This window comes from Cyprinodon variegatus, unplaced genomic scaffold, assembly GCF_000732505.1.
Source record: "Cyprinodon variegatus isolate N-32 unplaced genomic scaffold, C_variegatus-1.0 Scaffold98, whole genome shotgun sequence".
NCBI lineage: Eukaryota > Metazoa > Chordata > Actinopteri > Cyprinodontiformes > Cyprinodontidae > Cyprinodon > Cyprinodon variegatus.
Window position 1 is genome coordinate 1,184,191 of NW_015150551.1, and position 13,505 is coordinate 1,197,695.

The window sequence follows — 13,505 nt, forward strand, 5'->3', positions numbered from 1 at the left end:
GTGAGGGATTGCATTCCAGTCAATGAGTCGATGCATTCAACTCGTTTTCCTTAGATAGAAAACCATGAATCAATTTGACTGTATGATCTAGTGAACTGTAAAGTGTCTTGAGATGAGGTCTGTAAACTGAATTGAATTTAGAGATTAAGAAAATGATTCCTTGATATCAACAAGAAGTAAATGGAAACTATGCTGATTTCTCCCACACTAAAACAGTCTTTCTATAAAGATAATATTTGAGTTCAAGCAGAAAAAACAGTGGAAGTGCAAAAGTCATCATCAGCAGGCTTCAGACTGAGCTGAGGTTTTGGTTGTTTTTTTTTACGCGCAGCTGGATAGAGAAGCAGATCAGCTCCGAGCTGCTGAAATGTTTTTACGCAGGCGCACATCCAGCTGTGACGGAGATGTGAGGAATGTGACGGATAGGAAGGTGTGTCGCTCTTTGGTGTTGCTGTCGCTCTCAGCGTTTGGTCGCCGTCCCTCATTTAGTCAGAGAGAAGGGGTGAGGGAGGGAGAGAGAGAGAGAAAAATACGTTTCCTGCCCTCTTGGTGCTTCACTGATCGCTCACTTCACGCGATGGCACGCCTGCGTCCGTGTGCGAAGCAGCTGCGTAGGGAGCCCCGTTGCTTCTCATAAGAAGTAACAAAAACCAACAAGGAAAAAAAAAAAAGTAGTGCCTCCAAGTCTGAATTCGGGACGCAGAAGAAGACCGACGTCTGCTCACCGGTTGCTGGAGGCTGGAGGGCAGCGTGCGGCGGGGCCAGCGCGGGGATGAGCGCGGAGGCGCACAGAGGAGGAGGAGGAGGAGGAGAGCCTGTGTCAAATGGAAGCTGCAGCGCGTCGGACGCCGCCAGGAAGGTCCAACACCAATCCAGCTGCGAATCCCCGACGTGGGAGACCACGGAGTCTGTTTCAAAAGCGACGATCCCACGACGCAGCAGCCTGATCAAGGTATGCCATTAATTCAGTCAAGAGGAAACGGCTCTTTTAAGCACAGATGGTTATGGAAAAATACAGACAAGTCCAGCATAGATTCTAATAACCTGCAGGTAAACCATCTAACATATGATTGGCTGCAGATCAAGACTTAAACCCTTCAACAGAAACCATACAGGAAGGTTTTGCTCATGTGAAAACTAAAGTTAGTCTAGAGCGACCCTTGAATAATGCAAGACAGATGTGTTTAATCATCACACACACACACCAACCTTTCATCCATCCTGAGAAATAACCACTGCTGTTTATACCCAGTGTCAGCTGTCTCATAGCATGTCAAATAGCAGAATAATCAGTCACATCCTCCCTGCACATGTTCCAGCTGCTTTTGAAGAAATGCTTTATTAAGTCATGCTCAACAGGTCCCCCATGTCCTCTTCATAAAGCTAGATATCTGACTTTAAAAGATCCCAAAGTAAAGGGTTAATACCTTGCAAGGTAATTCATAATCTTAAAGTTTTTTTTATTCATATTTAGTCTTACAACAGCCACCAGCCTTAATGTATTTTATTGGGACTTCTACATCAAACCTACTGCAATTATTTACAGATTGCCTTATTGGTAAATGGAGTCCACCCTGTCTTTAATTAAAATCTGTGAAAACATTTATAATCTTTTTAAAATAAAATGCATCAACCCAGCTGCAAAACATAACAGTGGCTGCATCATGATGTGGGGATGCTCGCCTTTTCTTTTCTGTTTCAAGATTTGGAAATTGCCATTCAGAGTTGCCACATCTACTGTCTGACTCAGGTCTTGCAAAGAAGAATAATCAAAATGTTCACTCTCTGCGGCTGTAAATTGCTGAAAAAGTGGTTAATTAAGAATGCACGGGGGGTGCAAAGTAGAAATTCACCACACTTTTATTTTTTTACCTTATAAACCACATTCTGTTGCTCTATCTGATAAAAAAAAATAAATTAAATAAAATACAAGGAAGTTAATCTAGTTTATTAAGGGGCTTGATTATTTTTTTAAGGCTTTGCATTATAGCTGTTCCACAGCATGGATTGATTCTCATAGGCACTCTTTCAGCTAACAGAAGAAGTAAAGAAACTAAAAAATAAACCCATTAGTCTTCAGTTTTGATTGATAGATTAGATTCCTTCTGACCTCTTTGGCTCACAGTTCAGTACCCTCTCATTTAATCATCTTCAGTGGGAGAAGATGTTAGGTTTATTTAAACATAAACATCTAAATTCTTCACAGCAAACCTTTGACTTTGAAGGAAATTAACCTTTAATGCACAGCCATATCGATACCCTCTGTACACCTCATTCTTTAGCTTTGCCTTTTTTATGGTTCTGCCCCCCCCTCAGGGGCATGTGGAAGGTTTCACGTGGATCTCCAGCTGTAGCTTGTCTGCAGAGCTGCTGCCTGCAAAGACTTGATTATTTGAACATGCCACCACCTCTAGCCCTCTCTCTCACTCACTCTGTATATGTGTGTGTGTCTGAGTGATTGGCCCTGACTCAGCAGGACAGGAAGTGGGTCCTGTTGGCTAATTTCCGTGTACAGTTTGTGTTGCAATATTGCTCTTAATCCACGCGCAGTTGGTGGTGACAAATGACTTTCGCTGGAACACACATGCACACAGAACCAGACAAATGTTTCTCAGCTCTTTGCCCACACACAGGCCTGCTCTTGTAGATGCTCCCTCTGCTGCAGCCAGCTCATAACACGAACAGTCTGAAAGTAACTGACGATTGTGGAACCCTTTCACTGAGTGTAAAATGTTAAATGACTCCTGGTGTGAAGCGTGCTTTTGATATTCAGTGTCAATTTTTGGTGCTTAAAAAGTTTTGGGGTACCTATGTGGTGATTCCTTCATTGGTGGAAGCAGCATGTAGTGGGGATGCTTCTTCTAAGCAGGACGAGGAGCTTGTCAAGGTTAAATAAGGTATGGATAGATCAAAATACAGGAAAAACTGTGAAGAAAAACAACAGAATTGTGAGTATAGCAGGGGTTCACTTTCCAGTAGAAAGATGGTCATTGATCATACAGCCAGAACCTTAGAGGAAAGATGTATATCATATGTATCATGCGTTGTAATGGCATAGTCAACATAGAGAGCTAAATCTAACCCAGCTTCTGTGGCAGGACTGAAACGTTTCTGTTCACAGCCACAACCCAGGGCTTATCCAGCAAGCTGTCACCATTGGCACTATCACCAAAAACCTGTCTGTACAAGTAGATTGATATGATAGTAGCTCCTCCGTATCACTTTAGGAGTTATTATTCCAGCCTGTCAACACAATAGCGCAAGTCTCTGTTTTGCTTGAATACTCTTAATGTTCCTGTCAAGATTCCTCAAGGCAGTAGTGGAGGGTGGTATGTCGGTTGACAAACAGGAAATGCGACATTCCAGAAGCGATTTTTCACAGGAGTCTGTTTTTTTTTTCAGCAGGCGTGTGTCTTCCTGGTCCCTTTAGCAAAGTTAATGAGGGTATTCATTAGTATGTACCTCATGCTGTCCTCTATCTCTCACTCTTCTTCCTGTCTCCTTCATGCACATGAAGGAGACCCAGCAGCAGGCAGCCACATAGTTAGAGTCTGCTTCAAGTTCATTCATATTGCAATAAATTACCAGTAGAATCCCCCCTCCCCTCATTTGTCCTTCTAAAAGACACCGAATGGCTTTCTGTTTCATGTTTCTGGGTGTCTCTTCATTCCACTAAGGATAGTAAATTAACATTCCAGAGGTCTGCCTGTCTTAAGTGTGAAGGTTTTAATTTTCCTAGCATGAAAGGACAGAAGGCCTTTTCTGTATGACCATCACAAACATCCAAAAGGTTAAGTTTGCATTTTTGAGGTATGAAATTTAAATTAAAATTTGCAGGAATTTGCCAGTGAATTAAAACTACCGGTAGTAAACTTTGGATGATTTAGCAGAGGAATGAGGAAACCCATTTTTTCAAATCAACACAGATATCACAAAAAAAATGTTGTGATACCTATCCACTAATCTTTGTCATTTCTGTCAGCTCGCACCAGAGCAATCTGCAGGTGGAGCACTGATATGTTAATGCAGCAGGGAGGTCAATCTTCTTAAGCACATTCCAAGTCAGATGTAAGTTAATGATCAACCTGTTGTCTGCCTGAGCTGCGTCGTTTTCATCAGGGCGGCAAATTCAGATTGCTTGAAAAATATTCCTGGGTAGGTGTCTAAACGTCTTCAGAAAAACTGACCAAAAGTCCGGTTATCTCTGATTTGAGCCCGTTCTGTGGTTGCAGTGACCTGCATGACCTGAGAATTTACACAAAATCAACCTTTTTACAATGGCTATTGCAAGATATAGGCCTAAGTCCTTCATCATCATAGAAGTTAGTAACTCCAGGGCTGCTGATAATTAATTGAATCTGGAATTCTGATTCTATAATAGAAGATAAATACTTTTAGGCTTTAGTTTCATTATGTTTTTGGCCGTGTCCATCCATATCTGATAGTGTAAACATATTTTTAACTTGTTCTTGTTCTCATAAAAGGAAGCAACATTAGCTGAAGGCATCATAGATGTTAAATTCAAGATTGATATTATAGATACTAAGAAGCAACCAGAATTCAGCTTAACTCAGACACCAATGACAACTCTAGATAAGGTGAAAAAGGAAAAAAATCCTGTTAAAGTACGAGCGTGAGTTACAAGAACAAGCTGCAGTTCTGTATTTTGGCCAGAGGTGGGGGTATAATTAGAAAACTCCCGATTTCTGCATTATTTTTATTGGACAAATAAAAATAAAAATTTTTACTTTTGTTTTCTTTATTAATCTTTATTAAGAATAATATGCAAGTTTTTTTTTTTTGCTAAGGTCTGCTTATGCTAACCCAGCTGACAAGCAGTATAGAAAGAGCAACACTTACAGGCTAGAAAAATTTTATTTTTGAGATCATCATATTTATTCAAAATGTTCTGTTAGCATCCATGGGTGGAAGACTAATCCACTCAACAACACAAATTACAAAGATACGCAAGGCTTTAAAAAGTTGTTGTTAATTCCTGGAGAATCTGCAGCTAACTCTTTGGAGCCCCTCCCCTACCTGTTGCTGTACAGTGCTGTTCAAGTCTGCAGTTTGGATATATATTCCCTGTAGTCACTGAGTTGAATTCATAGGTGATGACTTAAGGTAAGGCAAGGCAAGTGTATTTGTATATTAGTGTGTAGTTTTTTTTTTGTGTCAATTTAAACTTGTTAAGTCAGCAATAAATTACTCTACATAGTTTAGGCTCCTTAAAGCATTACTTGATGTTCAGGAACCATTATTTAATTTCAGTACTTTGAATGTAAATGTGATGCAGATTATCTGGTTCCTTTTATATACTCTGCCTTTTATAACAATGCAAAACCAAATAGTGTGAGATGATGTCGATGCATTTAGCTTTTCTGGTCTGAAGTATATTTTTGTAAAATGGTAAATGGCATGTACTTATATAGCGCCTTTATTCAAGTCAGGAGACTTGACCAAAGTGCTTTACACTACATTCATTCACCCATTCACGCACACACTCACACACTGATGGTGGCAAGCTAAAACACAACAGATTACCAATCTGATGGGTTGTGTATTTTTAAATAATATCTATAGTAATAGTAAATGACGGCAGCTTTTTTTCTGAGTCAGTCAGTCATTGCTTTTGCTTTTGGTATGGTTTGTAATGGCTCCATGTGGCACCCAAATTATATTTAACAAAAAAAGAAGGAAAAAAATCATCATCTGTGGGAGCTCCACTGTTTTTTGTGCTGCTAATTTCTCCACAGATTATTTTTAGACCTCTTCTGTGGCTAATGGTTTGTAATGCTATGGCTCTGAGCTCTATTAAAGACAAGATTTAATGAACATAAAGCTCAAATATAAGCCTTCAACATGCTGAGTCACTGTCCCAGAGCCCACTTGGACAGAGTCCAAGAAACTTTCTGTATACTATGAAGATAAAAGAACCATTCAAAAAAACATATTTTGGACATTATTCTATGAAGTTTTCATACATTCATTTAGTGTTAAATCTTTAGCAAAGCTCAAGCGTTGAAACCTCATCTTCTGTTTAAGAAACATGTTTTGCTTTTCTTATTGGAGAATGTAGCTATTGGACCTTTTTATTCCACCGTTTTGATCACTTGGGCTCAAAGATGTCAAAATAAGCAGAACATGAAACAGATACTTTTCCTTCATTCTTCTTATTAGAAACTGTTGGTTGTAAGAAACCTTTTGGTTCTTCAGACTCTTAAAGGCATTGTTGCAAACTGTGGGTTCCTCTGTTCTGAGAGCGATTTAAGTTACCCCCCAGTTCCTGCTGACTATGTTCCACATCCACTCCCTCCTCTGTCACAAAGCGTGCCGTACAGCACAACACCCTAGATGCATTAGGATCCATTTATGCACCTAAACTCTTTCTTATTCGATAATCTAATGCATCTATTTTATTCTTCATCTTTCTCACTTCCTGTAGGGCTCAGCTGGCCTTTAGAAATGTATGTGCTGTTTGAGCATCTGTCAGAAAAGGCTGCTATTACAGCATTCATTAGGCAACGGAGAGCAAAACACCCTGGTGACACAGTCTGTGCGGGTTCATCGTTCTTCAAGAGTCTCCGAGCAGTTTTTAAAGATGCAGTTGTTCAGCCTCTACTTAAGACTTTGTTAGTATGTTAGACACTATTTCAAAAGGCCTTTTTTATCAAACCTGACAAATATTGTGTGCATCGAGTTTATGGCTTTACCTAGAGGACAATATACTTCAAATGTCTTTACTTTGGTTTTAAATCACAGCACAGTCTACACCTTTCAAGAATGTCAATAGCCCTTTAGCTGTTGCTTTGAGTCGCTGTGCAGTTCTGAAGGCTTCCTAACAAATCAAACCTGTGTCAGTCTATATGAATGTGTGATCCTTTGTTGGTATTCTTTATGGGGTTCCTCAGGGATCGGTTGTAGGGCCTCTTTTTTTTTAACCTCATTTACTTTTACAGAGTTCTATTCTTAATAAGAATTACATCTTTTCACATATAAATCTGGTTGACATCCTGATTTTTATGTCCCTCCTGTGTGAATATCACAGGGTACCTGCTCCAGTTTTATTACCAATTGAGTGTATTTCTGACCAACTGGGCTTTTTTTAAACATGTTTCGCAGGGAAGAAATAGTTTTGAGCGGGTTCAGATTTATCTGTACGTTAGATAATTTCCCTGGTATTCAACTATTTCAAATACGTTAGAATTCTATTTGAGACCTACTTGTAATTGTCCCCATTAGGGTTAAAAAAAGCTGTAGATCTCCAGCGATTCTAAGCTTTAATAGCTATAAGGAAAATGGTACAATTACAGATAGATATAGTTCTGGAAAGTTGATATGTCTCTTCTAAAGGTTTAACTCTTAATTTTCCCATAGCATATTAGTCGTTTTACATAGGAAGCACAATTTTTTTACTCATTAATTTACATACCTGTCAAAAAACTGTTTATATTTTTGCTTTTGTTGCTTTTTTTTTCTCTCCAACCGAACATCCTATATGTTTCTATAAATGTTCCATCATCTAATCTTCTAAGGAACATTTCTAAATAAAGCATCCTACCTTATAATCTTTAGAATTGACGTGAATCGAATTCCAAAATTAAAATTTGATGGGCGTTTTGTATCTTCCATCATTTAAAGTTATGCTCTGTTCATTGACAAAAATCTAAATGACTTATAATGTCCCTTTCAACCTAAGAGGTCCTTTCAAGAAGAACATTGAAATGCTAAAGAAAAGTGATTTATATTTATTCCCTTAATTACTTTTTATATTTATAACATCCTCTTTGGTTTTATTACATAACCATGGTAAATGGATCCTGTTTGTAGTTATTTAAAATCCAAGAAACACCACTTTGATGCTCACGGTTGGTATCAGCCTGCTTACTCTTGATGCTTTGCAGTTACACCATTGACGATTGTAAGCTTAAACTGTGGTTTTTCTCTCTGACAAGATGACCTTTTGAAATCAGCCCATTTTATTGTTCCATGTGTGAGTGATGTGGCGTACGTGTAGACATGGGGCATCAAAGGTTTGAGAGGCGTTAAAAGAGCATCTGCTGCTCTGATCGCCACGAGGCCAAGAGGTTTATAGTCAGAGGCAGCAATGATGCAGCATGCTCACCGCAGTTTCTGTCGCTCATAATTCCTATAGTCTGAGTGACCTGACCACACTGTGCTTCCTGAACGTCATTTGTCTGCAAATGAAATGCACACGCTAAGGTAAGCCCAAATCAAAAGTAAATGCTGTCTACTGTACATCCATTTTCACTCTCAACATTTTCTTAAAATGTATGATTCAAAAGATAAAATCCTCCAAATAACCATCAATGAGTAACACTGTTTGCAGATTTGCACATTTTAATTTAGTTTTTTTAATTTTTTGTTTTGCAACCACAAATGATCTGAAATATAGAAACTTAAAGCAGAAAAGATGCATTTTTTTATGTGGCTATTTATTGAATGGAATCTGTTTCTTTTTAATATCGGTGTAACAATATTGTTTTTTTGAAGACTTTAATGGTTTATTTATGAACCATATTTAACACGGTTCAGGGGAGAGTCTTTAATATCCCCTCAAACCTGTCCTTTTTTGAAAAATACACAGTAAACTGTTATTGAAAGACATGCAAAGCCATTTTTTTCATATAGCACCACACATGCAAAAGATATGCAAAGTGTTTTACAAGAAAATAAAATAAAAATATAATTACAACAGCCATACAAAGTCCTGTAAATGGCCACAAGAAATGAGGGGGACATATAAACATAAACATATGTGAGCATAAAAAAAAATGCTGGACTATGTTCAAAATGCTTCAGTATATGTGGCGGAAAAATAACAAGAAACATGATTGTGGCAGCTTCATGCTGTGGGTTCATTCCTGTGACGTGATATGACTTGATATCAGGATGAAGTTTCATATTCCGGTAGAACAACATTCTAAAAAATACTATTAGAACTTTAATTGAATGTTTTAACATTAATATCGGACTCGCAATACCCTGCCGGGGTGCATTCATGTTTTAAATGAGAGCATTACATTTGACCAAATTGTTTGACTTACATTAATGTTTTTTTTATTTTTACTTAAGTTTAAAGCAAGATGTGTAGATATTTATTAATGAAGGAACGAAGGTGAGAAAGATAGAAGGGAAGAAGTCTGAAAATTGTGGGTTTCCAATGTCTTCACTTGCAGTGTTGCAATCACATATTTTCTCATACAGTTCAGTCTATTTAACGCAGACATGTAATCTTCACCGTTCCTCTACTTTCAGTCTAAATGAGCAAGAGATATTTTTGTAAAGAAGAATTGGTAGAAATAGCAGAATAGATGTCCAAAGCTAAAAGACCTGATTTATATTTTGTTAAAGAAATTGCAGAATGATCGATCAATTTTCCGATTCAGAATTATGTCCGACTTTGTGTTTGTTGCATAAAATCTCACTTCAATACCCTGTAATATGTAGTGGCCTGGAAATATATGAAAAAGGGCAGGAGATCCTTAGCAATGATGAGAAATATTGGGATCAGGTAGCTTTAATGTAAGGTTTTTCTTGTTGTTTTTTTTCCTTTTTTAATGAATTTAAACAATTTTTTGTGTTTGTGTGTGTGTGTGTGTGGGGGGGGGGGTTATGGTTATCTTCCTGACATGGTCTTAAACTGAAAAAGCTGCTTTGAACTGTTTCAACTGGGTAGATGCAGTAGACGTCTGCAGTTATTTTCTTACCCATGCCAGATTGATGTCTCCTCATACTTTCCCTTCTACAAATGTGTTGTTTGGGCTTTGCTGACTACCACATGCTTATGTTTGTACCGTTTTTAAGCTCATTTCATCCATAAAGAAAGTGTCTAACTTCAGTCTCAGTGTAGAAAATAATGATCTGGTTTGTAAACTTTCTAAAATAAAGAAAACGAAAATGAAAGAGAATTGGGTAAAATATGGTACCTGAATGTTTGGAAAAAAAATTATTACACATTGATATTTTTCTCTTTCTTCTTGTGATTTGACTCATATTTAACTGCTGTGTGTTTGGTCTCAACTGGCGCTCCAACTAACGATTATTTTGCAAATAGATTAATCTGTCAATTAATTTTTTTCGACTAATTGATTTATTATCGGTTAGCAAAAGGTTCTTTAAAGAAGGTTTAGGTTTATTTTGATATAATTACTGTTCTAAGTGGGTTGATCTGTGAGCTAAGGGCATATTGTGCAATCTCTATGCTACATTTAATGATTAATCGATTATTAAGTTAGTTGATGATTATTTGATTAATCAATTTATCATGATAAACACGATTATTTGTTTCAGCCCTAGTCTAAAATACTTATTTGGTGCCTTTAACATATCACTAAACTCTAGGATGTACATAAAATTCTGCAGAAAGTACTCGCCACCCTGGCTGGTAGGTTTGGATGTTAAAAGTTGGTCACTTAGGTTTAACAGTCGAGCAGACAGTATAGAATAGACAGGAAAACATGAATTTCCATTTTTTTTCATCCAGCTCCACTGGCCAGTTGAGTTAAGATTGTCTAAATCTGCTAGAGATGATTTATAATATTTGTTTATCATAGATGACTTACTGCAAATCATCAAGGATTTTTTTTGCACAAACCATCAAATTTATTGGAGAAGAATTCACATAAACCAGAAAAACAGAGTTTTTAGCTGAGTAATGATGGCTCTAATCCTCTTTGGAAATGACTCCAGCCTGACCTGATGTTGGCTCGACTCTTCAAAAAGGACTTATCTCTGCTTTTCTTCTCTGAGGTCATTCAGGTTGATGACTACTGCAGGCTAGACACTGCCTGTTGATAACAAGTCCACTGAACCCTACCTGAAAAGAATCCAAACTATTTCTTTGTCTGACATACAGTATAATGACCTGCGTATTGTTAGGGAAATGTGCTGTGAGGAAGATGTGAGATAAATCTTTGAATTCTTTGTTACCTTCAAATTCATGACATGCTTTAGAGGCCTTCCAGGAAAGACATGAGTTGAGATTTTTAATCACCTGTTACAATCTGAAGATTAATCTTTTTCTAAACTAAAAACCCACAATACTGCGGCGTAATGCAATATGTCAGATCAGACTCTTTTTCGAAATGATAAAAGCCACTCTAGGAGGTTTTAAAATTAAGTATAGTCAGGGCTGAGCTTTTGTTTATCATTAGCACTTTGTATTTATGGATCACTAGAGGTTTTCTGATATGTGAGCCTTGGGAGAATTTCTCTGACAGTCCATTAAATAAACAAATGGGGTGTAATCTCTGTTGCATTACCTGAAGTTCATGAGGATTTCCTTTCTCACTGTTTAGCTGCAAAGAGTTTTCCTGGAACCAGACTTCTAACCTCTTATCAGTAACCTTCATCTCTACGAGCCGATTCTTCATATTTGATGATGAGGCCAATATGCATCATCATTAGCACATATGACAGTGTTTTTCTGGTCAGAAGTTTGCATAAAGCGGTTGAACCAGCCCACAGCTGTACAACAGGCAGTACTGTGTGTACTTTAATAAAGGCTGAGGTAGATCTAACTTTTTGGCTCCAGTTTGTCATTTTGGGCTTGTCATAGATCTGTTTGTCATGTTCCTCTTATGGTGATGAGCTGTAATCTGTGAAGAGAACTCTAACAGAGCTTCTTTGCAGTCCAGGGTGGTTCAGTAGTGAGGACATAGTGAGGTACACTTGTTGGCCATTTTTGACATGTTATAAAACCAGCCTCTTAAAACGCTACATAAGGGCACAGTTGGCCTTGAGCACTAAGATTATAGAGGGACAACTTTTGAGGAGTCTGGGCTCAGCAAGGTCCAATTTTAATCACCCTATGACTGAGTTTTAGTGGTTCTTGTTTGACTGTCAGGGGTTTTACTGCAAAATGTGGAAAAAAGATAGTTAAAATTCTCCTGCAAGTTTCTACAACTATAGTACAAGACCTCGCAAGCTTGGGACTTGTGGTATTTCCAACCCTTTTTTATTTTTTCAATATTCATAAAAATATGTTTTTGTCCAGCTGCTGGTTTCTAAAAAATATCACTGCGTTTGCAAAAAAAGACATTAAAACTGCTCTTTTAGTGCATATTAATGGCATAACTGTTGATGTTGGAACAGCTGCTGACCTGATGCTTTTAAATCCAAGTTAGTTGTTCAACATTTTGTAGACTTTAGAGGAGCTGCTATACAGTAGTTTGTCTGAATGGCAAAAAAAGAAGTTTCTCCTTTGGGTTCCTCAGGGACATATCCTAGGCTCAGTCTTATTTTATATATGTTGGACCTCAGGTCTGTTTTAAGGAAATAAGTGACTCTTTAACTGCTTTGCTGATGATATTTAAATTAAACTGTTGGTTCATGATAAAGACGAAAAACAAAAACAAGTCTTTAAAGCTATTTTTGGACTGTATGAAGACACAAACCCCAAGATGAACTCCAACTTTCTTCTGGCATATTGATACAGTGATTATAATATTTAAGATATCAGGTCTTTCAAATGTCACTCTTAAACTCTTATAGCCATAAACTACTTTTTTCCTAGGAATCCAGTAATAGTTTGCAGACAGCTCCTCTAAGTTTGCATTGTAAATTGGTTCCATTGTCAAGACAAGTTTCTTTTTTTTCCAGCTATGTCTTCATTCTAAGCTAAAACCTTATTTACTTCTCAGGAATTTCGAAATATTTATCCATTCTTGGCTTACACCTTTTAAAAAGGCTAGAGACAGGATCACATAAATCTTATTCTTGCCACATTTTCTTTACAAGACTGATTAAGTAATCTTGATGTTAGTTTTAAGGGTTTTTAGTGATCTTGCCCAGTCATGTTTAAAGATCTTCTAAAATATCACATTTGCAAGACGTCTACAGTCAAAGGACTATATGTTCTTGGATATTCTCAGGTCAAATTAGATAAGTAGAGGCAATCAGTCCTTCTTTATTGCAAACCCAAACTGTCATTTAATCAACAGATCTATAAGGAGTGTTTACAACCTCAAGCTTTTCAAGGTGCTTTGAAAAACCCACCTCTACTATTTTGCTTTTGCAGTAAATACAGCTTTATTTCATTACTAATGCTGTTTTTGTATGCTATTTTTACAGAGATGATGCTCATGTATCATCCAAGGCGTATAATTAGGATGATTGGTTGGTGCTGCCTTCTGTGGTGATACTTTCAGGACTTTTTGAAATGTATCATTAAAATCTCCTGGACCTGATGCTTAACGGTGATGGAGGGTGACAAGCTGTAGTTAAGCAATTCCCTGACATGATATCTTTTCCTGGTATAGTAACCTTATACAGTGTAGATACCACAACATAATATGACTTATTCTGTTTAGAATAAAAACCTGTTATACTGTTATTTATTACATTTATTTATTCATTTGTCACAGTCTGTTAGCTTACAGTCAGCTGCTTAGCTGACATTAGCTAATAACTTACATACTGCAGTTGTAAAATAGCCTCCCTGAGGCCTTCTAAAGTCCTTACACTGGATCCCTGTAACTCTG

At 37.4% G+C, this 13,505-nt stretch overlaps 1 protein-coding gene across 1 annotated transcript in view; it reads left to right on the plus strand.

Annotated features, from left to right (window-relative positions):
• Nucleotides 1–377: 377 nt before the first annotated feature.
• Nucleotides 378–13,505, plus strand: part of LOC107084377 (inactive phospholipase C-like protein 2) — a 45,113-nt gene continuing 31,985 nt past the window's right edge. The window contains exon 1 of the mRNA XM_015374184.1: nt 378–952. Within this exon, the coding sequence (XP_015229670.1) occupies nt 773–952 (180 nt within the window). The 5' untranslated portion in view covers nt 378–772. The remainder of the gene's footprint in view (nt 953–13,505) is intronic.